This window comes from Lissotriton helveticus, chromosome 4_1 (assembly GCF_964261635.1).
Source record: "Lissotriton helveticus chromosome 4_1, aLisHel1.1, whole genome shotgun sequence".
Taxonomy (NCBI): Eukaryota; Metazoa; Chordata; class Amphibia; order Caudata; family Salamandridae; genus Lissotriton; species Lissotriton helveticus.
In genome coordinates this window covers 2,044,734,180-2,044,756,199 of record NC_136063.1, presented here as the reverse complement: position 1 = coordinate 2,044,756,199, position 22,020 = coordinate 2,044,734,180, and the positions used below count along the sequence as shown (strand labels likewise).

The window sequence follows — 22,020 nt, the reverse complement described above, 5'->3', positions numbered from 1 at the left end:
GCTGGTCTTAAATCTTTAAACAACCACAAGGGTCTCCAGCTAGTTGGTTCTTGAGCCAAAAGAGTCCTCAGCTCACTGGGAGTCTTTACATCGCGCCTGAGATGACATGACAATGTCCCTTAATCCGGAGCAACTGTGGGGACTGGTCTGGATCTGGATCTGACTTGGTACGAGCAGGATACAAAAAGTAACGGGTAGGTGGTAACCCACTTCAAGTGAAGGAGCTGTAAGGAACCTAAGCGCACTGGTGTTGATAACACTAACAGGGCAGCTCTGGCTTTCTCAAGGTGGGTGTCAGCTGTGTGATGAAACCAGCATGTGAAGCAGTTACCTCAAACAAACTAAAACCAATGCACTCATCAAGACAAGGAGTTACATGAAATCAAATAGAAAACCACCATCAAGCCAGGTAGTCACGTAAAGGCAAATTGAAGTGACTGCACAGTGTGGGAAGTGCACTTCACCAGCCAGCCTATTACACTAAAGGAAAATAAAAGCAATTCTCCCAGTAAACAAGACAACATAAATTGAAAATGTTTCCCCGCAGGACCAACAGTCACAAAAAGTAAAGAAACAGAACGAAGTCAGAGGCACTCCAGGAATCCAGGTAGTCACACAAAATCATAACTGATTGCGCAAACTGTGTACTGAAAACTATTGCAAATAAGAAAATTATATCAGAACAAACTAGTCACAGGGAAACAAACGCATGCACCCATCAAGCCGTGCATCACAAGTCAGCAAGCGGAATCGAATTAAACCAGCAATACTTGGTGTCACTCAAAAGCAAGTATAACGTGCACTTCAGCAAGCAGGTCAGCCACATTAACAGGAAACTTTCGAGGATACACCCCAAAAAGTCATAGAATCAGTTGCAAAAAAAAACAAATGCACTCCAGCAACATAGGAAGTCGAGTGAACACCACTGTACATAACAGCACTGTACATAACGCACACATTACACAGAGACTAGCAATCATAGGTGTGTAAAACAGTGTAGAGGACATGTTATACAAGACAAACGACAACAAGGGGTGTATTCACATGGCATCCATATTAATAGGCAGTATATTTAAAGAGTACTTGGTCTGGAGAAGCACAAACTCTGAATTTAAAATGTAACACAATGGATTGATGCTCTCTTTAATAACAAGAACTGATTTGTACCCAAGTGAACCCTTTTCCCAACATTGGAATAATGACAGTCTGCGGGAAAAATCCATACACACTAATCTATACCTTGAAGTCTGCACGCAGTTCTTTGATGATGACAGTTAATAGTTCACTGTAAACTACAACTAACAAAAGGAAGTCTCTGACAAAAGCAGTAACCCACTGACCTGTTTACATTACATTCACTGTTATATGCATGGTACATGTTCTTCGCAGCAAGCATATTAACCCTCTGCTCTGCACTACCTTACCATGAATTAAAACTTCGACGAGTCAAAACGTCTATTAGACAAAACTCCGATCTCACCTGGAAGAACATTAATCACCGGAGTTTTTTTTTACATTTTAATTGCTGTCTGGACATTGCTAGAGCGCGGCAGCAGGTGCATTTACGCACAATGTAAACAAGCAAACACCAAACAGGCGCCCCCGTTCTAAATCAGCACCCGGTGCGGTGGTACCGGTCACACCACCCTAGAGCCGGCCCTGTGCATTATATAACGCAACATTATAGGGCCCCTTCTCTATCATCACCATCAATTCCCGCGTTGCCTAGGTCTGAGGCTCACTTCTCCCTCCATTAAATGTCTACCGCCGTCTCCTCTCTCCAGCCCTGCCTTTGAGGCTCCCCTCTACTTCACTGAAGCCCATGCCTCTCAATATGAAATATGCCTCTCCGCTCATGTCTAACCCTCCTCTGCCGTTGCTCTTTTCCAGACCTCGCTCCACTCTTTGTGAATACGGCATCATATTGTTATATCTGAGCCCCCCCTCCCTAATTCCTTTGAGACATGCCATACCCCCACCCACATACATTCATTATCTCGCCCCTCGCGCCCTTATTCTTAACCCCTTTCCACGACTCCCCTTTCTGAAGCTAACCGCTCACTCTATCCCTTACCCCCCTCTCCGAATTCCACCTTTTCACCCTACTCGATCTGTGACCATCTGCCCCTTCCCACCAATCGCCTCTACGTCCTTCCCCACTCTGTATCTTGGGCTGACATGTCCCTTCGTTAAAGTAGCCGTCTCCTTTCCCTCCCCCATCTCCTGATTTCTTAGGATCTGCATGTACCCTACTAACTACCGAGCTCCCGTTATGAAGTCCACTACTTCATCTGTCTTCGTGGCTGACTGCTTCGTCTGCGATCTCCCACATTGCCCTGTCCCTTTTCTCCACACACCCCAAAATGCCCAGCTCCTTTTTCTTTTCTCGTTTTCCTCTTCGTACATTTATTTAGGTTTTATTATGGCGAGGTCTCGATTTTCCTTCCTATTGCTCTAGTCTACTGGCTGCCTTCCTCAACTCTTTGTGAAGCCAAGCCCTCCATGTCACCCCTTCTTACTTTCAGGGTTACCTCTGCCTTTTTCCCCTAAAGCATAATGAACGCATGCTCTCCCTATAACCATAACTGATGCCCGTCTTCCTTTGCCATTGACACAAGGCCTCCTTTCCATGGACCACTCTATCCATCTCATCACTAAAACCACTGCCCTCTCCCTGTGGCTGAGAACCCCATAAATCGCTGCAAGAAGAAGCAAGTCCACAGTCATTCATTGGCCACCGCTCTCTGGTCCTCTCTCTCCCAGCCCTGATGTCTTCATCATGATGTGCATTTAACTCAAAGAGGACATGTTCCTCTGCCCCCAGCCCCCGATTTCTGAGCTCACAATTGCAATGCTTGTAATTACCCACAATATTGTGAAATGCAGACAAAGTACATTGATAGAGAATTCTAAATGAAATATTGCACAGATGCTATGTAGCTGCACGTTTACGTTCTTTAGTTCCGGATTTCCACATTTTCAGATCAAATTCAAGGAGAAATAAAAGGCTTATGTCTTTTTCTGACACAGTCAAGAGTAATTTCTACTTTGTGTATAATTTGCATGCCATTTCTTCCGTAGATTTGGCAGTATTCACCCCCCTGTTAAGTATCCCTCCAGCCCCTTCCTCACCATGTGTGACTCTGGCATATGATGGCGAGTTGGGGTTGTATTTCCAAGGCGTTATTTTTTTTTTAGTTGGGCGCAGGGTTCCAGATGCAGTCAGCTCGGTACCAAAAATACTCAGATATTCACATAAGTGTTGTTCATTTCATCCAGCATTTCATCCAGCAGGAAGCTGGCCCACACCGAGAGTCAGCAAACAAAGAATGCAGTGGCTGCTTATAGCTGAGATCCCCTTGATTCCCCTTTAATATGTGAGTAGCACACCTAATCCTGGTTTTAATTTGTAGTCTGGTGTTTGCAGTTGTACATTTCCAGTAGAAATGAAGCAGTGCACAAATCAAACTCCCGAGCAAAAAACATTGTTGGGTACACCTATGAACCCTCACACAAAGTCCATCTGTGAGAGAAACTATATCATCCCCAAATCACACAAACATATTAACCTGTTGCTTGACTTTGAAGTAGTAAACTGAACTCTCTCACAAAGCAGTTACGTAATGTAGCGCTGTGAAGTGGGCAGAAGGAAGCGTGTCAGCGCTATAACGATTATTGTCAATATAATGCTTAATCAATAACAGGGCATTTTTGCTAATGCTTTGTGGTCGAAGACAAGACGACTTACTCACAGTACGTGACCAGCAGGTACTTGTATTCTTTCAAGGCCCTTCCGAAGTTCTCGCGGGGTTGATGCTATACATTAAGGTATACCCAGAAAGAGTACCACATGTTGGCTGCGGTGCTGTCTTTCCATGGCATCAGTACCAGCAGGGGCTTGTGCTGAGGCATAGCCCCTGATTTCAAGCAGGTCGGAAAAATGTGAAGTAGTTAACCCACCCAGTAACTACTATTACTGCAGATGAATTACTTTCCAGATCCGCCAAATACCACCTATTCCAAGATTTTCACTTAGAATTGAGTCCAAACATACGGAACCAGTATTTAACCCGGAACCAGTACTTAACCCACTGAATTGTTCAAGTGTCACCTTTTTTCCCAGGTCTGTTCAGCTGATACATTCAGCAGGCCCGGCCTTCCAAAATCCGTCCCCATAACTCACACACAACACAGAATTCCGATCCCTTTGCAGACTCCTGTTTGCAAGGGATTCAGAATGTAACCCTCAGCTCCTACTCAAAGCCATGCACAATACATTGGACAGGAGTGATTGAAATGTGCCGTAACGGCCAGAGCTGCCAACTTTGATACTTGGGAACCAGGTTCAGGTCACTTAATTTCCCCATGTCCAAAAAAAAGGAATGAATGTGTCCTTGTGTAACGTAACTGGTGTGCATGTAAAGCGCTCCAATACCTTCATGTCGAGTTCATGCTATATAAAACTGCTCAAAAAATGAAATAAAGGTTAATAGCCCTGAGATAGCTTCGGTGGTGCTTATATGAGTGTCATGGTGCCCTTGAGGATTCCTTTGTGTTTGTGCTATATATAAACCCAGGTCTCCCGTAGAAGTATTGCCTAGCCGCGTTATTTCATTCTGTCCATTTGTACTTCACTTTTCTCAACAGACGATGTAAGATTAATAATGTTACCTCTGAAACCCACTGCAATAATGGAGCAAATCAGATGCTCCAGGGTTATATTCAGGGGGCGTAGTTTCCATTGGTGCAGTAGCACCAGGGGCACAGGCCTGAGGGGGGCGGGGGGGACAGGGACACTAAAGCCTGCTTAGTGCCTATTTTATCATTCAAACAGCAGCTAGGGTGCCCATTTCCTTCCTTGTACTAGGGCACACGACACACTGGCTACGCTATAGTGTTAGCAGGGATTTTTCACAGAGACTAAGGGCATACATGTAGGAGTGAAAACAGATGAGTTTTTGGATGTTTGTGAGGAGTGTGTTAAAAGAGTTATAAGCAGAGGTGACATCCCCAGAGAAGGATTGTTTCTGTTGGTGGGAGGTTTTGTTGCTCTGAGCTTCCAATTGTACAGAATTACGAATTCTTAATTTCCTGAGGCATTCCAGTGATTTCATTCTGTCTATTCGCACATAACTTTGCTCCTTAGAAGCTGCGGGATTCATCATGTTACTTCTAAACCCTACTGCAATATTGGAGCACCTCAAATGCTCCGGAGCTATAGTCAGGGGGGGTTTGGTGCAGGCCTCGGTTAGAGGAATGCTGTAATGCGACAGCCGTCCACTGGTGGCTGTTCCATTCACCCTTCTCTCAACTTGACATTGAAGTAGTAAACTGAACTCTCTCACAAAGCAGTTACGTAATGTAGCGCCGTGAAGTGGGCAGAAGGATGCGTGTCAGCGCTGTAACGATTATTGTCACTACAATGCTTAATCAATAACAGGGCATTTTTGCTAACGCTGTGTGGTCGAAGACAAGACGACTTACTCACAGTACGTGACCATCAGGTACTTGTATTCTTTCAAGGCCCTTCCGAAGTTCTCGCTGGTGAGCACCAGGACATTCTCCTCCTCTTTAAATTTGGGCGCTTTAACTTTCTTAGCCTTTGATGTGTTTGGCCCAATCTCAGCTCCGGCCAGAAAAAGAGAAAAACCGGCAGAAAAGAGGAAGAAAAGCAGCGACGCCCTCATGGTGGTTTGCAGAGAGTTCCCGGGGCTGATGCCGCACACACGAGAAGGAAGGAAAGAACGTTGTTTTCTCATGCTGCGTGGTGACTGGACCAGCCAATCCTGGCGCTGCTAGGGGGGCACATTTGCTGCTCGCCCTGTCGCCCTTTGAAATCCCGGGCTGTGGCAGGCGAACAAGTACCCCTGGGTCACGCTGGGGAACTTACAGTGCGCATGCTTGAGATAGTTGCCAACTATCCCAAGCATGCGCAGCGCACAGTGCACTGTAAGTTCCCCCCTGGACCCAGGGGTACTGCGCACTACGGTGAGTGTCACTCAAGCTGCAGGCCACCCCCCCTGCACAATTCCCGGCGGTGGGCTGAGGCTGATTCTGATTGTTGCATGATGAATGTATTTAGGATTGCGGCCAGCGGCCGCGATGCGGGTCCATTGTGGCTGGTGGGGCTACGCCCCTACGCCCCAATGGACGCACCGCGGCTGCCCTTTGGTCCGATGGTGTCCTTAAACGGTGAGAGAAACCAGCCCGTTTGGAGCACTCAGGCTGCTCAACGACCCCCTCTGCGAGCCTTCCGGTGGGTCCTCTGCTCTTCCACCTGCCTCGATGCACCTCCGTTCTCCGTCACACCTCTCTGCCTCTCCCTCTCCCGCTATCGTGCTCAGCAGACTGATGTGCTTGAGAGTCCGCCGGGGGCGGTGGGCGCAGGCGCTTGGCTCACCTCCTCTCCTCCTCTCTGACTCGCTCGGTTCGGTGCCCGTAGTGAGTTTTCTCTTTCCTACCCTCTGGGCGCCATTTTGTCCCCCGCTCAGTTACTGGGTCCCCGGAGCTTCGTGGTCTGATATCTCGGTTTTGCACTGTTCCTGTCATGCGATTCTCCACTCCGCTTGTAGCCTCGCTCTTCCCGTGCATAAATCCTGTTCTTTTAATCAGAACAAACTTGATTGGCGGGTAGTTATGGCCGTAGTTGGCCTCAAGAGTGCGGAGCGAGTGGACTCAGACGACCATCCACATTGCCGTCCAAGCCACGCCCCGTTCCGGTTTATTTCCTGAACCTCTTGCTGAGATGTTTGTACATCCAATTATTTTTGGCTATGTAATAAATCCTTAAAAATTCCACTTCGGGGGGCGTGGCTAGCAGCCGAAGATGGCGGCAGCATAAAGGAAAGGCTCCGTGGTTGAGGCGGCCTCTCCTAAGATCCGACCTACCATCCGCTACATTTTTTCATCCCTGCAGGAGAGAACCTGAGCCCAGGACCGGGCGGTGCTGGAGGGTGTAAGCGGCGTGAATATCCGACGCCTGAAAGCCGACTTCCGACGGAGCTGCGGAGCGGCCTCCACAGCACGAACACACCAGGGACTGCCCTAGTAATCCGGCCCGACAGGAAGTGCAGCTGCCCCGGGAGACCCACGCCGGAAGTTCCCGCAGACTTCCCGTCCAGCTGGAGAGCGCCGGGACTCGGGGTGAGTGCCGGCGGAACCGGACCCGGCTCACGAACGGGAGTGCGGAGGTAGAGACTGGCTAACGCTTCCTCGCTCCTCAGCGACCAGATAGTGCACGGCAGGCCGCTGATGAGAATGGTGATACTGCGGTGAGCCGCCATTTTGTGGGGAGCGGAGGATAATACCACCGGGGCCCGGCCTGCTTACAGACCTCAGACACCGCACCCAGACTCAACAGTGGTGGTTACTGAAAGCACTGCATTACTGGCAGTGTATAAACAGGGCGAAAGAAGAACACACTTACCCTACTTGCCTGGAGACGGATTCGGCAGACTGAGGCCACCACTCGCACTACGCTGTGGCCCCCCCCGGCGGCACTGAAACCACGGGGCACGTGGCACTCGGGGCAACAGGGAGCTCTCTCATGGATTGACTGGGGGTGAATCAACTCCACGAAGCAGCGGGCGGCTGCCCATAAAGCAACTAGGGACGCGGAGAAGAGGGGCCTCACACAGTAAGGCTGCGTCCAGCAGGTGGGCCCAATCGATCATATCCGGGACACTCCCTGATCGATGCAAACGATGGGGGAAGCCTAAAACCCATACACTGAGCTGGGTCACAGACACTCTATCCTTGGTCTGGAACTGACTGGTGGCAGCTCTTATAGGCACAAGGAACGGGACACATCCAACATTCCTCCTTCCGCAGTCCCTGTTAGGCATAACGGGGCAACTACTCGGTCCTCTCGTCGCAGGCGATCCGGGATAGGTGCAACGCCTCCTGCCCGGCCACTGACACAGGCTGCAACGTCGGCAAACAAAATCAACCGCAAAAGGGGTAGACGCGGTCCTCCGTCGTGGGAGTGCCCGGAGACCGCGGGAAACGCCAACATGGCGGGGAAGGGCCTGAAGAGTGGCACTACACAGACTCAAATAGACCGATATGCCTGCGACAGGCCCGCTGTGTCCCCGACGACCGGAAAGGAGATAGCTGGTAAATCCGTGGACGTACCGGGGAGCAAAAAGGCGACACTGGATGATGTGATGCAGGCCCTGGCGCATCTACAAACGACGGTGGGAACGATTTCGACCGACATTACATTGATCAGAGCCGATTTCCACAAAATGACGGAAAAGGTCAACGCCATGGAAGTGGTAACAAAATCACTAGTGAAGGATGTGTCTGAACTTCAATTGGCGGTGGAGAAGCTGGCAACAGACAATAAGATACTACGTGAGAAGCTCGACGATCAGGAAGGACGCTCCAGGCGGAATAACATCCGCATAATTGGTGTACCGGAGTCGGAAGGTGTGAGAGCCATGGACTTATACGTGGAGAACCTGATCACAAATGAACTGCGGCCAAAGGGACTGTCCACGTTCTTTTCGGTGGAGAGGGCGCACCGCGTACCGGGAGGCCAGCCGAAGCCGGGAGCGGCCCCACGGCCCATTGTAGCCCGACTGTTCAACTTCAGGGACAGAGATGTCACTCTGCAAGCTGCCCGGACATCCCCTCCTGTTAAAATCCAAAACTCCACGGTGGCATTCTTCCCTGACTATACGGCGGAGGTGGCACGCAGGCGACAAACGTTTTTCGAAGTGAAGAAAGAACTCAGAGCGAGAGAGATCCCGTATTCCATGCTCTTCCCGGCCAGGTTGCGAGTAGTTGCTGAAAATAAAACTTGGTTCTTTGATAACCCGGAGTCTGCGCGGGACTGGCTGGACGGCTGGAGAACAAACGCCCACCCTCGACGACCCCGCCGGCAGCAGAAGGATCGTACAGCCGGACATCATCCGGAATCCCAAGCATCGGGAGGAAGGGGATTTGACGAGGGTTCACCCTTGAGAGACGAAGCGGGCGGAGAAGACAACGAAGAGCAATGACTTCCAGGTTTAAATTCTATTGAACTTGCTGGGCTGCACACCTGAGGCTCGCCACTGGACACTGGGCGAGGGGCCTCCGGGGAGAAGACTGAGGGGCTGCTGACCTCGGAGACTCCTTCACCCCGGCACGCAAGTACTCTGGTTGGGGTTTGGGAAATGCACTCTGCTAAGTTGGGGAGGCGGGCAGATTCGAGTCCGAGCAGCAGGGGAGCAGGGAGGGGGGCAGTTATGGGTGAAGGGATGTTTCTTAATGGAGATTGCTTGGTTCTAAAAGTTAATGGTTTGACTCAACACAACACAACGCAACACGACATGAGCACTGCACAGCGAGGCAGGACACGGTACAGTACACGCGATGATACCTTTCTTATCGCTCCGTATGTCTCTCCTCTGGTCGGGCGCACTGGCCCACATATGAGACGGTGGGCCCACCCCCGGGAGAGTCTCCAAAGAGGGGAACGGCGTGGCTCGAATCCGAAGATCCTGAGTTGGCCCAGCCACACACCACTGCCATGGCCGGGCAGGAGCAAATCACCCCGATGGCCCCGCTGCTAATAATGTCATGGAACGTCAGAGGGCTGGGCGATAAGATTAAACGAGGCCTGGTTTTTCAGGGAATTAAGAGAGTGGGTCCCGCTCTGGTCCTTTTACAGGAAACACATCTGATGGGCACCACTACACGGGCTTTGGATAGAAGAGGCTACCACATGGTTGCGCATGCGGAGTTCACCTCAGGGTCGCGTGGCACAGGCATACTAATGCGAAAATCTTCCCACTACATCGTCGAATCCACCAAGATAGATGATCAAGGCTGCTTCGCAGTGGTTTGTGGCCAATGGGAGGGCAGGCCATTATCCGTGGTCTCGGTGTACATCCCACCAGCACTACATGCCGTGGCACTGCCAGACCTCGGCAAGGTACTCCTAGAACTCCCGGAAGGTGATTTAATCATTGGGGGAGATTTTAACGCAGTACTACACAACACTCGTGACAGATTTCCCGGGCGCCCACATGTAGATGGCCCTAACAAACTCAACGGGTTCCTGGAGGCACAGGGTTTGGTGGATATATGGCGCACACTGCACCCGGAGCAACTACAATACACCTACTACTCAGCAACACATAATAGTCTGTCCAGAATTGATTACTTCCTCACATTAGGGAACAGTCGCCTCACCGTAGATGACACGCAAATAAAGCCACGGGGTATCTCAGATCATTCGCCGATTACCCTAACACTGTCCAGCCGTGAAATAACCCGTAGACGGATTTACCCGATCTATCCGGGTTATCTCAAAGTTCCGTCCATTCGTAAGGCCCTGCAGAAAGCTACCCAACACTATTTTGAGGAAAATCAAGCTTCAGTGGGATCGCCCTCAGTACTTTGGGAAGCGTATAAAGCTGTGTTCAGGGGACAAGCTATAGCAGCGATCACACATTACAAGAAAACACAGGGGAAGGAAGCGTCTGAGCTGGAACTAAAACTCGACAAAGCCAGCACCGCCCATATGGCAGACCCGTCAAGTGCTAACTTACACTCCCTACAGATAAGTCAACGCCTTCTTGCTGATCATATGAAACGCCTGACAATGGCGGACATTGCGGCCACCAAACACAGGGTGTATGATATTGGGGACAAAGCCAGTAAGCTCCTGGCTTGGCTAGATAGGAAGCAGGGAGGCAACAGGAACATACTACAAATCACGGACACACTCGGGAGGGTACACACACGACCGGAGGACATAGTGAATGCACTGGCCGATCACTTCAGTGTGGTGTACACACCGGCAGTGGCGGTGACGGAGGAAGAGGCCCGAGCCGCCCTGGGTCATGTGGCACTGCCAACGTTGACGGAGGAGGCGATACGGGAACTTGATTCCGACATAACGACTGACGAAATTCAATTGGCTATTAATGCAATCCATCCGGGCAAGGCTCTGGGCCCAAACGGGGTGCCCATTGAATGGTTCAAAACAATGTCTGACTCTCTGAGTACACCCCTTTTACAGATGTATGTGGATAGTAGAGAGAACGGCACGTTGCCTCCGGACCAACAGATGGCGACTATAGTGGCCATTCCGAAACTGGGCAAACCGCCTAATGAGTGCACGTCCTATAGACCTATCTCGTTGTTGAACCCTGAAGCCAAAATTCTGGCGAAACTATTGGCGAACAGACTCATGCCCTACTTGGATCAGTTGGTCCACCCAGACCAGTCTGGCTTTATGCCGCATAGAAGTACGGCCTTGAACCTTCGTAGAATACAGGGAGTCCTGGCGAGAACCCCACTGTTGACGGAACCGGCAGCGATACTGTCGTTGGATGCCAAAATGGCATTCGACATGGTGGAGTGGAGCTACCTCTTCGCGGTCCTCAACTCCATGGGGTTCGGGCCTAAATTTATCGCGTGGATCCGACTACTATACAAAGATCCAGTAGCACGAGTGGTGGCAAATGGACACGTATCACGGGACATACAATTGGCGCGGGGAACCAGGCAGGGATGCCCACTCTCGCCCATCCTTTTCGCATTGGTTTTAGAACCTCTTGCGATCACTATTCGAAATACACCACTACTGAAGGGGATTAGGTGGGATCTTAGCTGGGAGGACTGAGTGTCATTGTACGCTGATGATATGTTGATCTATCTCACGGACCTGGAAAGCAGCATTCCAAACCTCCTATCCATCTGCACCTCACATGGGCGGGTGTCAGGATACACTATTAATTGGTCGAAATCGACAATTTATTAACTCAAGGGTCCACTCCCGACCCTACCGGACTCGTGCACACTGGAAGTGGCTACCACGTCCTTTAAATACCTGGGAATATATGTCACCCGAGATGCGGCAGAATTCTCTAATCGTAATCTACAACCCCCCCTCCTTAGGTTGCGTAGTGATGTACAACACTGGCAAAGACTTCCACTGACGCTGTTAGGCAGAGCAGCATTGTTCAAAATGATGGCACTGCCGCGTTTTCTGTATGTGCTCGAAAATGCACCGACATTAATACCTCCCAGTTACTTTCAGAAGGTGACTGCACTGATATCAGGTCTACTGTGGGGGAATCGGCCGGCGAGAATTGCTCATGCAAAACTCAACAGGAGCTGGTACGACGGTGGTATTGCATTACCCAATATGCAGTTGTACTACTGGGCGACACAGCTCAAGATTCTCAATAAATGGATCCACGCCCCACAGGACGACCCGGCGTTTAAGGCGGACCGGGCCCAACTGGGTACTAACAGCATGTTGGCACCCCTGTACCACAAGGGTATTGCTATGAAGCTGATAGGACCCACCAAACACACAGTGCAGTTATGGTATAAGGCGCAATCGAAACTACATTGGGATGGCATCATCACGAAACTCACCCCGCTGTGGGACACTAAGGCTTTAGGTCATTTGAGGCGTACTAAGGGCTTCACGCAGTGGGACACCATTGGGATATCGACTGTGGGTGACATGTGGTCCAGGGAGAGAGTGGTCCCATTCACCTCACTTCAACAACAGTATGAATTAGGAAACACAGAACAGTTCAGATACATACAAATCAGACATGCCCTTCTGGCAGCGATCCCACCGGGCACCACACCTCCGGAGTCCTCCCCGATGGAAGACCGTCTGCTTACGGACTATATGCGGGAGGGTGCGACTTCCCTAACGTACCGTAAACTGCTCAATAATCTACCAGAGCCACTGGGAAAGCTACAAGATAAATGGGTGGAAGATCTTGGGGATTTTGATGAACCTGAATGGAACGCAGCTATTGCATCCCCACGTGAAGCTGACATATCAGCTAAGTTCCGCCTGGTACCTTGCAATGTGGTACATGCACAATGCAAAGCTCCAAGTCTTATATTAAAAGCCACGTAAAGACACTTTTGCATGTCTTTGAACGGCTTCATAGATATGGAGTAGTGCAATGCAGCACAAACTGCTGCATTGCCTTACTGTGTGCAAGGGAGGTGTTGTGGTAGGTGCTGCAAAATCGGGCCCCAGTAACAAAACCAGCAGAACTGTGCAGCATAATGACTCACTCTTAAAAATGCATAAATCACAGCAGAGTTCCTTGTAAACCCAGTAGTTTTCCTGCAACAATTAAAGTCTCCCACACAACTCCCTGGGTTTTTGACGTGTTCACAGATTTGCAAGGACTTGTAATCTGTCAAAATCTTGTGCTGCCCCATGGGAGGCATAACTAGGAGAAATATCTTTATTTCTACTTGTTTTTTCCTCTTTCAAAGTGTGCTTTATTCTGCAGCACACACAGAAAGAGGATGAAGCCTCTTAAGATTGTTTTTGTACATGAAGGTGCCCCTTCCTGCATAAAAACAATCCTGCATGCAAAGGAGGCACCCTTGCACCATGGGGCAAGTGTGCCTGCGTTGACGCTAGGCTTTCAAAATGGCACCAGCGCAGGGGAAAAAGACAGGAATGCACCATATTGGATAAATACCGTTCATTCTTGCCCTTTCCCTGTGATACAGGGCAGTGCAGCAAAGTAACTTGATGTGCTGCCCTGCGCCACCATTCCCGTAAATATGTCCCTAAGCTCACAAACTTCATTGTCTCTCTGCTTCATACACAATCACTTTTAGCATGTGCTGCCTGCTTTGGGGCCACTGCAATTATGCAGCAATAGAGGACATTATGTTGCAGAGTCGACTAAATTATGCAGCAATAAAGACTGCAGTGTTATGTAGTATATTTTCTGATACTTTAGTATTTGGACATTTTTACAGATACTAACAGTCTCCAGAAAGCTTTCGCCTCATCAATCCCAATGTAACATGCAAATGCAGCACTGAGAAAGGTGATCAGTCAACCTTGGCACACGGTCTTCCACTTCACAACAACACAATTCACGTTGTTTAGTAACTTTTGCTCCGTTAAACTACTTGTATATTAAACCTCAAATAAACATGTTTATCAATTGTTTGAATTAAATAGCGTTATAAGCTGTAACTGATCAGTGAAATGCCAAACGTACTAAAAAGTGTTGTTTTGCTATTTCTAGCCACACCTCCGACTCCGCCCACTAATCCAATCCTCTGCTTATTCCCGCCCCTGAGTCTCTGCCCACAGTTCCCTTAATTTTTTCCCCCACTTCGACCACTACCTACAACATATATAAACAAGCATTGGCATAGCCAATAGGTTTTGTTTTTGGGACCTTATAAGTATTTAGTTATGCAGCACAATATCCTTGGTTCAACAACATTAACTGTTGCATGGTTAAACACTTATAAGGCCCCAAAGACGAGACCTATTTGCTATGCCAATGCTTGTTTAGGATTTGTGCCCTGCTTACTACATCATTCATTGCGAAAATATCGGCATTTCTCAGGAGCAAGCCGGTACTCTGGTGATGACCTGCACTTCTATATTTTTATTTAAAGCAAGCACCGCTAATGGCATGCCCTGGTTGGGGAAGCATGGAGATTCAGTGAGGCACAAGTTTCTCGACCCACCCCAGACAAACCACTAAAGGTGAGTGCAGTTGTATTTCGTAAACTAGTCACAACAAGAAGTTGGTTTACCTCATTCCTCTCGGACAGATCCCAAATGATCAAGATTGCGAACAGTCTCTCGTCTCCACTGGTGGTTTGTCAAGGCGTCCTCAAGGTTCTATCCTTGCTCCCACTCTGTTTACTATCTATCTGGAACCACTAGGGAACCTCCTAAGCAAATCTGGAATCCTCTACCAGCGCCAGGACACCTCCGGGTAACAGAGCGCTTTAAAAATGTGAAAAATAAATAAATAAATACCATCTTTATGCGGAGGACACCCCCATCTACTTCAAGGTGTCTTCCTCGCATGATCTCTCACTACTCACTCTACTCTCAACTCTATTCACAACTGGATGTTAGTTCACCAACTCATTCTCAATCCCTCCAAAACGGAATTCCTCCTCATATCTAGCTCTCTCTCCCCGCCTCCTGTTCAATCCTGGATGGATCAGTTGAATTTACTCATCAGTAAACCCGTCATTGTTGACTGCGCAAAATCCCTAGGTGTCATACTTGACAAAAGACTCAACCTAATCTCACACATCAACTCCATTGCCAAGAGCGCACGTTATCAGCTGCACCTTTTATGGGGGATTCGTCGGTTCTTCCCGGAGAATGACCTATAAACCTTGGTCCAATCGCTAGTTCTCTCTCGACTAGATTATTGTAATTGTCTTCTGATTGGCCTTCCCAAATCTCACCTCTCCCTCCTCAAATCCGTCCTCCATTCAGCAGCTCGCTTCATTTCAGGGTCCAAACGAAGTGACCACATCACTCCTATCCTGTCTTCTCTCCGATGGCTTCCCATTGAGGCTAGAGCTATGTACACCCACAAAGCTTTGCACTCTTCCTCCCCTCGCTATCTGGCGAATAAACTGAAATTGTCTGGAGGCTCAAGGCCTTCTGGGAATGCGGAAAAGTTCCTGCTTGAGGCCCCCTCCTTCAAAAGGGAAAAATTGATTGCTCAATCGTTCTCAGGTAATGCGGTGAGAATCTGGAACTCGCTTCCGCCTTTGCTCCGTGCCATCACCTCCATCCAGATCTTCAAAGCGGACCTCAAATCTCTTCTATTCCAAAGACACTTTCAGTACTAATTCCTTCCTTATCAGACTCCGCCAGGAAGTTCTTTAGTCATTGTAAATTTGTCATATATATTTATATTTTTGTTTGTACATTCTGTGCTTTCTGTGTTTAATATTGTGTTCCTTTTGCCTGCGTTGTTTTGTTTCTATGGCCTGCTATTTAGTCCGCGCTTTATAAAAATGAATTAAATAAAATAAAATATGATGCATTTCCCTTTCCCTATCCGAGTCTTGGCCGCTAGATGTCGCTGCTGCATGTATCAGCGCTTTCCTTGCATTAGCCGCTCTAGCCGCGCAGACTCGCTGGTTCCGCTTCTTTAGCCTCTGACCTTTCGTAGCTTCTTTCTCTTTCCGATCCGCCATTGTGGTGACCGGGTGGAAGATCTTCACCATGGTAAGTGAATCCGGCTTCATCCGCTTGCATACTGGAGGAAGGGACGTCGCAGCCTGGTGGGAACACCCGTTGGAGCCTGCCGTAGACTTCGTGTTCTTTATTTTAAAGCCCAGGGCGGGCAGATCTCGGTTTGTGGTTGTTAGGAGTCCCCGCGGGGTTTTGTTGCTGCAGGCTCCAGCGCAGTTCCGGGTCCCAGTTTATGGCGACTCCCGTTGTGTAATTGCAGCGGCTTGTACTTTAGTCGGTGCTTCTGGTTCTCATCTGCGGGTGTAGTCGAGGTTGCATTCCAAGTTTCCCGGGTCGTTTATGAAATGTTTTCGTTCGTTGCAGACGGGATTACTCGTAGGAGCGGTGCTGATTTGATTTTTGTATGCGTGCAGTGTTTCATTAACCACCATATATATATTTTCTCAGTCTTCCCACAAGACGTTCAAGATCAAGCGGTTCCTCGCGAAGAAACAGAAGCAGAACAGACCTATCCCACAGTGGATCCGCATGAAAACCGGCAACAAGATCAGGTATGTTTCTGCTCGTGGCCGGCTGTCACTTGACAAGGAAAGTTTAATGCACCGTCAATCAGTTTGCTTTAGTGAGAATCGTGAAAACCTCTCTTTTCTTATTCTCTGAGTTAATGTCCCGTTATAAAACATCACTACGATTTTGTTAATGAATGAACTGACCTCCTAATTGGCACCTTTTTTAAATGAACTGTTAAAATAACTAAACATTAGCTTTTCTGTTACTACTTAACTGTGGTTATTTCAGCCCAATCGTTGCTGAGACTCAAAAAATGAGAAGACCTGGCTTCAAGTTTTTAGAAACCATTAGCTATAACGTTACAGAAGACCCTTAAATGCATCGTATGTATTTTAGCACAAAAGCAGGTTGCAATTACAGCGCTACATCTTGTGGTAGCGTTGCCATTAATCCTGCTGAGAGTAAAGCTGTTAAAACAGTTATCTGATTTCATTTGTACATAGATGAAATCATTCGTTTTTAACATCTACAGAAATTCTTGACGCCATCTTAACTTGTATATTTAAATGGTTTGAGTAAAGCGAGGCGGTAGATGCACAGATTATATTTTGCTGAAGATTACATTTGTCACTGTGACTGATTTGGTTGTCAGCTGGGTTGAACGGTGACTTGACGCTTAAGTATGTCGTTGATCGATCGGGTTTTTTGAGTTTGAACTTAAAGTAGTGGATGCTGGACTGACGAGATGAGATGTACTTGTGGACCTACACATAAAGATGGAAACCCAGGTTATGCAAACGTGACACTGTTTAGGTTTGGTCTAACTGTGTGGTGTATTTGTTTTCAAGTCTTTCAAATTTACTTGGAGCCTTTGGTTCTAGCTAGATGAGTCAAATTGCAATCTTTTTGTTTGCATGACCCCGCTCTCCATTAAGTGCTTCCATTGGAATATACGTGGGATTATTTTACCTGTGAAAAGTGTATTGAGTCTTCACACTGTCACTTTAATTCCTGTATGGCTTTTTTTAGAGATCATTCCATTTAGTACTTTTTCCCAGCTCTAGGAAACAGAGTAGAGCATGCTTTTAAGGTACAATCTGAACAGTTTAGGAATTGAATTCCATTGGGACAGCATCTTGTGCAATTTTTCAATATGTCCCCTGAGGGTGCTTTCCCATTGCACAGGAAATCTGCCTTTTCCCAAAAAGGACAGTCTCAATACTTTGGAGTTAGGAATGAATGAAAATGTTTTATTGTTCAGTTACTAAAAACTCACAATTAAAACATTATACAATTCTTCTTACATTTCATATATTATTAAAACCACATAATTAAAAGAAACTTCATCAATGTATAAATAAAACCATCCTCATTGTCCACAGTTAAGCACTTTCTTCTCCACTATTTCTATAAACTTCAGAATTCTACCCGTAAATTGCAAGCTTTCATCTTGTAAACTGGCTATGACTGCTTGTCTGCATGTTCGTATAATTTGACTATTAAAGTCCGACCTTAGCAGCCTCCTACGTTCCTCTGTAGTGCGGGGCAGCTACAGATATGACAAATGACATCCCTCTTGTAATAACAGAGGCGACACACCCTCTCACTACTCATCAATTTCCATGTAGGGGCATTTCCAAGAAATTGGCTATTTCCAAATCGGAGATTCATCAGCTTCAGCTTAGCCCTTTGGCTATTTGAGTCTCCTAAATATCTTTGGGGTTTTAGCATACCATACGAAGCAATAACTGTCCATGCATGGGATCTCTTTGCCAGTACTGCTTTATCCCATAAAGACGACAATCTTTTGCTGCACCCATTTATTACTTTGTTAAAAGCCACCTGTGAAAGAGGTAAGGCCCATAGTTCCGCATTGAATGTATCTATCGCCAGTTTGAAATATTCATGTGTCTGCTTACGTTATCGCATATTGCCTCCCAAACCACTGTCATAAGCGAGGAATTATTATCCCTTCTAATTTTGTGGCAGAATTTTAAATAAGCTAAGCTATTTAGGTTCTGTCTAAGTCCGAACTCAAGTCGCATTTGTGCCGGTGAAGAATGTCACGGAAGATTAAACCGGTGTCGATAGGTCCCTGTCACTAGCTTATCTATGGTGTTGTCAGCACAACCTCTTAAGGTCTCTACTCCATATGCAAGAGTTGGCACATGTTTAACTGACATTTGTAATAGTTGGTTAATGGGAAGCCCTTTTAAGTTGTTCTGAAGTATGGAAAATGCAGCAATTAATGAGTTGTTTCTTCTCTAGTGCAACGCACTGGTTTTGCCCCTAGTATCTATTATAACACCCAGATATCTATATTCTGTGACCGATTATAATACAGTACCTTCCATTCTAAATTTTGGTCTTACAGCCAACCCTCTAGTCCCCAGCATTGTTTGTCTTTTTTTAAATTAATCTTTAGGCCATGAGTAGAGGCGTACTGTGCACTTTAATTAATCTTGGCAGTCCCACCTCGGTATAGCTTATTAAAACAATATCGTCGGCATAAAGTAAATGTGCCACATTAAAACCTGGAGCAGTTGAAGAGTGAGAATTAATTTCACTAAGCCTTGATGAAATCCCAGCTAGATACAAGTTAAATAAGGTTGGGGCCAAAACACACCCCTGCTTCAGCCCGTCCCTTATCACTTTTTTTTTTTTTTTACATAACTGTGCCTTGGCCAACCTAACTCTCGTCCAAGTATTAGTATATAGCAATTTTATCGCTCAACAAACTCGGTGAGATTCCCATTTTCGTTAATTTGTTCCAAAGACTATTTCTCTGCACTGTCAAAAGCTGAACTAAAATCAATAAAACATAAGTGAAGGTTCATCTTACGGCTTCTGGCCATTTCCATTATAAGAACTTGCATTTGAATATCAATAATCGCCCCCATGCCTTTAATAAACCCGTTTGATTTTTTTTGGGGAGTAAATTACTGGCAGCAACCCAAGCCGTGAGTTCTGTTAGCAGACACTTAGCAAAAAAACTTTGCTTCGCAATAAAGCAATAAGTCTATAGTTAGCAGGATCCAAGACTTGACCACCTTTGTAAATCGGAGTATGGCATTCGAGAGGCAAGTACTTTGAAATGTCCTTAATCAGTGGTTACCATGTCATATTGACAAAGTAGTGCATCAAAGATCACACAGTTAAGCTTCATGTTGCATCAGCCTAGCAAAACAATTACTTGATTGACACATCTCTATATCCTATTATACAAATGTATATCCTATTATACAAATGGGATTCTGTAACCACACCCATTAATCTCTAATTGTCAGTTTTTAAGAATCTATAACCCGATGTCATATCGACAGCCAAGCATGCGGTAACCCGACCTAAAATCCCAACTGTTTATCTAATAACACTGTAGAATAGGTGGATATATATTTGGAACTTTTGATCAAACTGAAGTCCGCGTTTCATGTTAGCTCCTAGTATAGCGTTGAAACCTTGCTCTGAGAACGTTTGGGTATGAGGTATGGAAGAATTGTCTAGCGGGCATTGAAATGGCTGCTAATTACACCAGGCAGGCATGGTGTAGAGTTTTGTACAAATAAAGTATCAGCAAATCTTTATAGAATGTGCGTACATGTAAGTACATAATCGTAAGCATAGTTGCATCAATTATTTAAAATATGATGCCAGAAGATGACTTTGCACCAAAATTGCCTCCTCATTTGATTGGGATTAATAATGCATGTTTCTTGAGCTTTCCTGTAGCCTTACGTAGCACAACAGTTAGAATCACTTTGCTACATTTGACATCTTATGTGATATATCTGGACACAGACCGTTTTACTGTTACCACCTACTTTAGGGACAAATGACTTGTGGTCCTCTCTAAACACAGCAATTAATGTCTGTTACATGCCGTTACAAATGTTTCACGTTTAGCTTCTGTCAGTCCTAAAGGCAGACTATACGTTTTCACTGTTAAATTCTACTTGCGTTCGTTTTCAGCCATAATGCCTTTCTTTGGAACCTTGTGTTGTTACTCTGGATTGTATCTTTCTGCATCGGATAGAAATGTTTATGAATTAATCTGGTCAACATGGACAAATGTGTTTATTTGTGCAAGCGGATCTACATACAGCCATGTTGAAAATGGTACTATGATCATGTATTTATTTATCGTAGGTACAACTCCAAGAGAAGACACTGGAGGAGGACCAAGCTGGGATTGTAAAAAGGCGGGTCTTATGGATGGCAAATTGTTTCCTGTTCATCTGCCTGCAGTCAAAGACCAAGTGTAATTCTGGTGGCAGGTTCCCAATGCCTGTTCACATGTTTGCTCTTGAGGACTTGAAAAACATGTTTGACTACAACAACTGGCATAAATATCTGCATTGTTGCAGATTTAAAAAGTCCTGGTGATAAAATAAACTAAAACAGGTTACCCTCTTGTCTCGAAGTCCTTTAGCCGAATTTAGCTATTGCTTTTGGACTTCATTGTGTTTTACAGAAGTCTGAAAGTTCGGTCTTATCTTTTCACTGCATTTAATTCTGCTTTTCAGCAACTCATTGTTTTTTAATTATCATTTTAAATTGCCATAGCTTTTTTTAATAGGTTTAAGTTTGCCTTGTTGTTTTTAGGTTCCGCATGCACAGTGCTGGCGTTGCAAGTGAAATCAATTGTACTTGTCTTATAAGAGGTCTCTTATCCGTAACAGACCGAATTACTGTGTTCATTCGCTGTTATATGGAACTTTTTTTGTTTACTTCTGGCTGCACCCTTTGAAGAACCTGTTGCATCGCGACGCCACAGAGGAGTATTAATTTGATCTCGCTACATTTTATGTGAGCTTAAGTTCTTGAACTCCTAATTTAACTGTTTTGAGCAGTTATATTAGTGTGCCTGCGCGAGCCAATGTGAAGATCTCGCGTCCCTTTCTCAAATTGGAAGAACTGGACGACACTGCCATATACTGGTTATTTTTTTTTTTAAAGTTGATCTTACATAAATTTTCTCTTCAGATTTTACGTTTCTCGGGTATTGAATAGAGCACTGGTAGTCCAGTCTGATATTTTTTTTTTTAGGGTCGCCTGCACAAACTGCTTATTATAAACCACATATGCGAAACCAAATGCATTTACCGATGCGTGTTATGTTTACCATTTCATGGGTTCTATGTTTAATAGTATTGCTACTATGGGCATGTGTAACTTTTTTTTTTCGAGCGCACTCAATCTTTCTTTGAGGACCATAATGAGGGTGCTCTTAAAGCGTCCAGACCCTCTCCCACATCAGGACAGCTTTTTATTTAATTTTGTGGGTGTGGGGGCTGGCAGTTATTAAATGGCATGCTTTACTGCCAAAGTCATAACTGATCACTGCTAGTAAAGCAGCGGGCTGAGCCGCAAAATTCCTGGTAGGATTTCTGTTAAGAATTTTTTTGTGTTATTTTGTCCTATTCGCTTGTAAAACTAGAGTATGTCTGTCTGAAACGCCTGAATGCTGTTAATTTGCCTACATCGCTTACCAGTTATGGAAAAATCTGTCAGCAGTTGTCACTCCTCACTAAATGTGTCAAAACATA

The 22,020-nt window shown here is 46.4% G+C and overlaps 1 protein-coding gene and 1 non-coding gene across 2 annotated transcripts; both read left to right on the top strand.

Annotated features, from left to right (window-relative positions):
- Positions 1–15,865: 15,865 nt before the first annotated feature.
- RPL39 (ribosomal protein L39) lies at positions 15,866–20,879 on the top strand. The gene is made up of 3 exons (XM_078688706.1): positions 15,866–15,997; positions 16,412–16,515; positions 20,621–20,879. The coding sequence occupies exons 1-3, from the start codon at positions 15,995–15,997 to the stop codon at positions 20,667–20,669; spliced, it is 156 nt and encodes a 51-aa protein (XP_078544832.1). The 5' UTR covers positions 15,866–15,994; the 3' UTR covers positions 20,670–20,879.
- Positions 16,875–17,008, top strand: LOC144829883 (small nucleolar RNA SNORA69). Its single transcript, XR_013610868.1, has one exon. It is a non-coding gene; the product is annotated as a small nucleolar RNA SNORA69 (small nucleolar RNA).
- Positions 20,880–22,020: the final 1,141 nt, after the last annotated feature.

Excerpts from the sequence above, each read along its gene's own strand:
- RPL39 (XM_078688706.1), top strand. Across the intron at positions 16,516-20,620 it reads AAAACCGGCAACAAGATCAG|GTACAACTCCAAGAGAAGAC; the intron begins GTATGTTTCTGC and ends TATTTATCGTAG.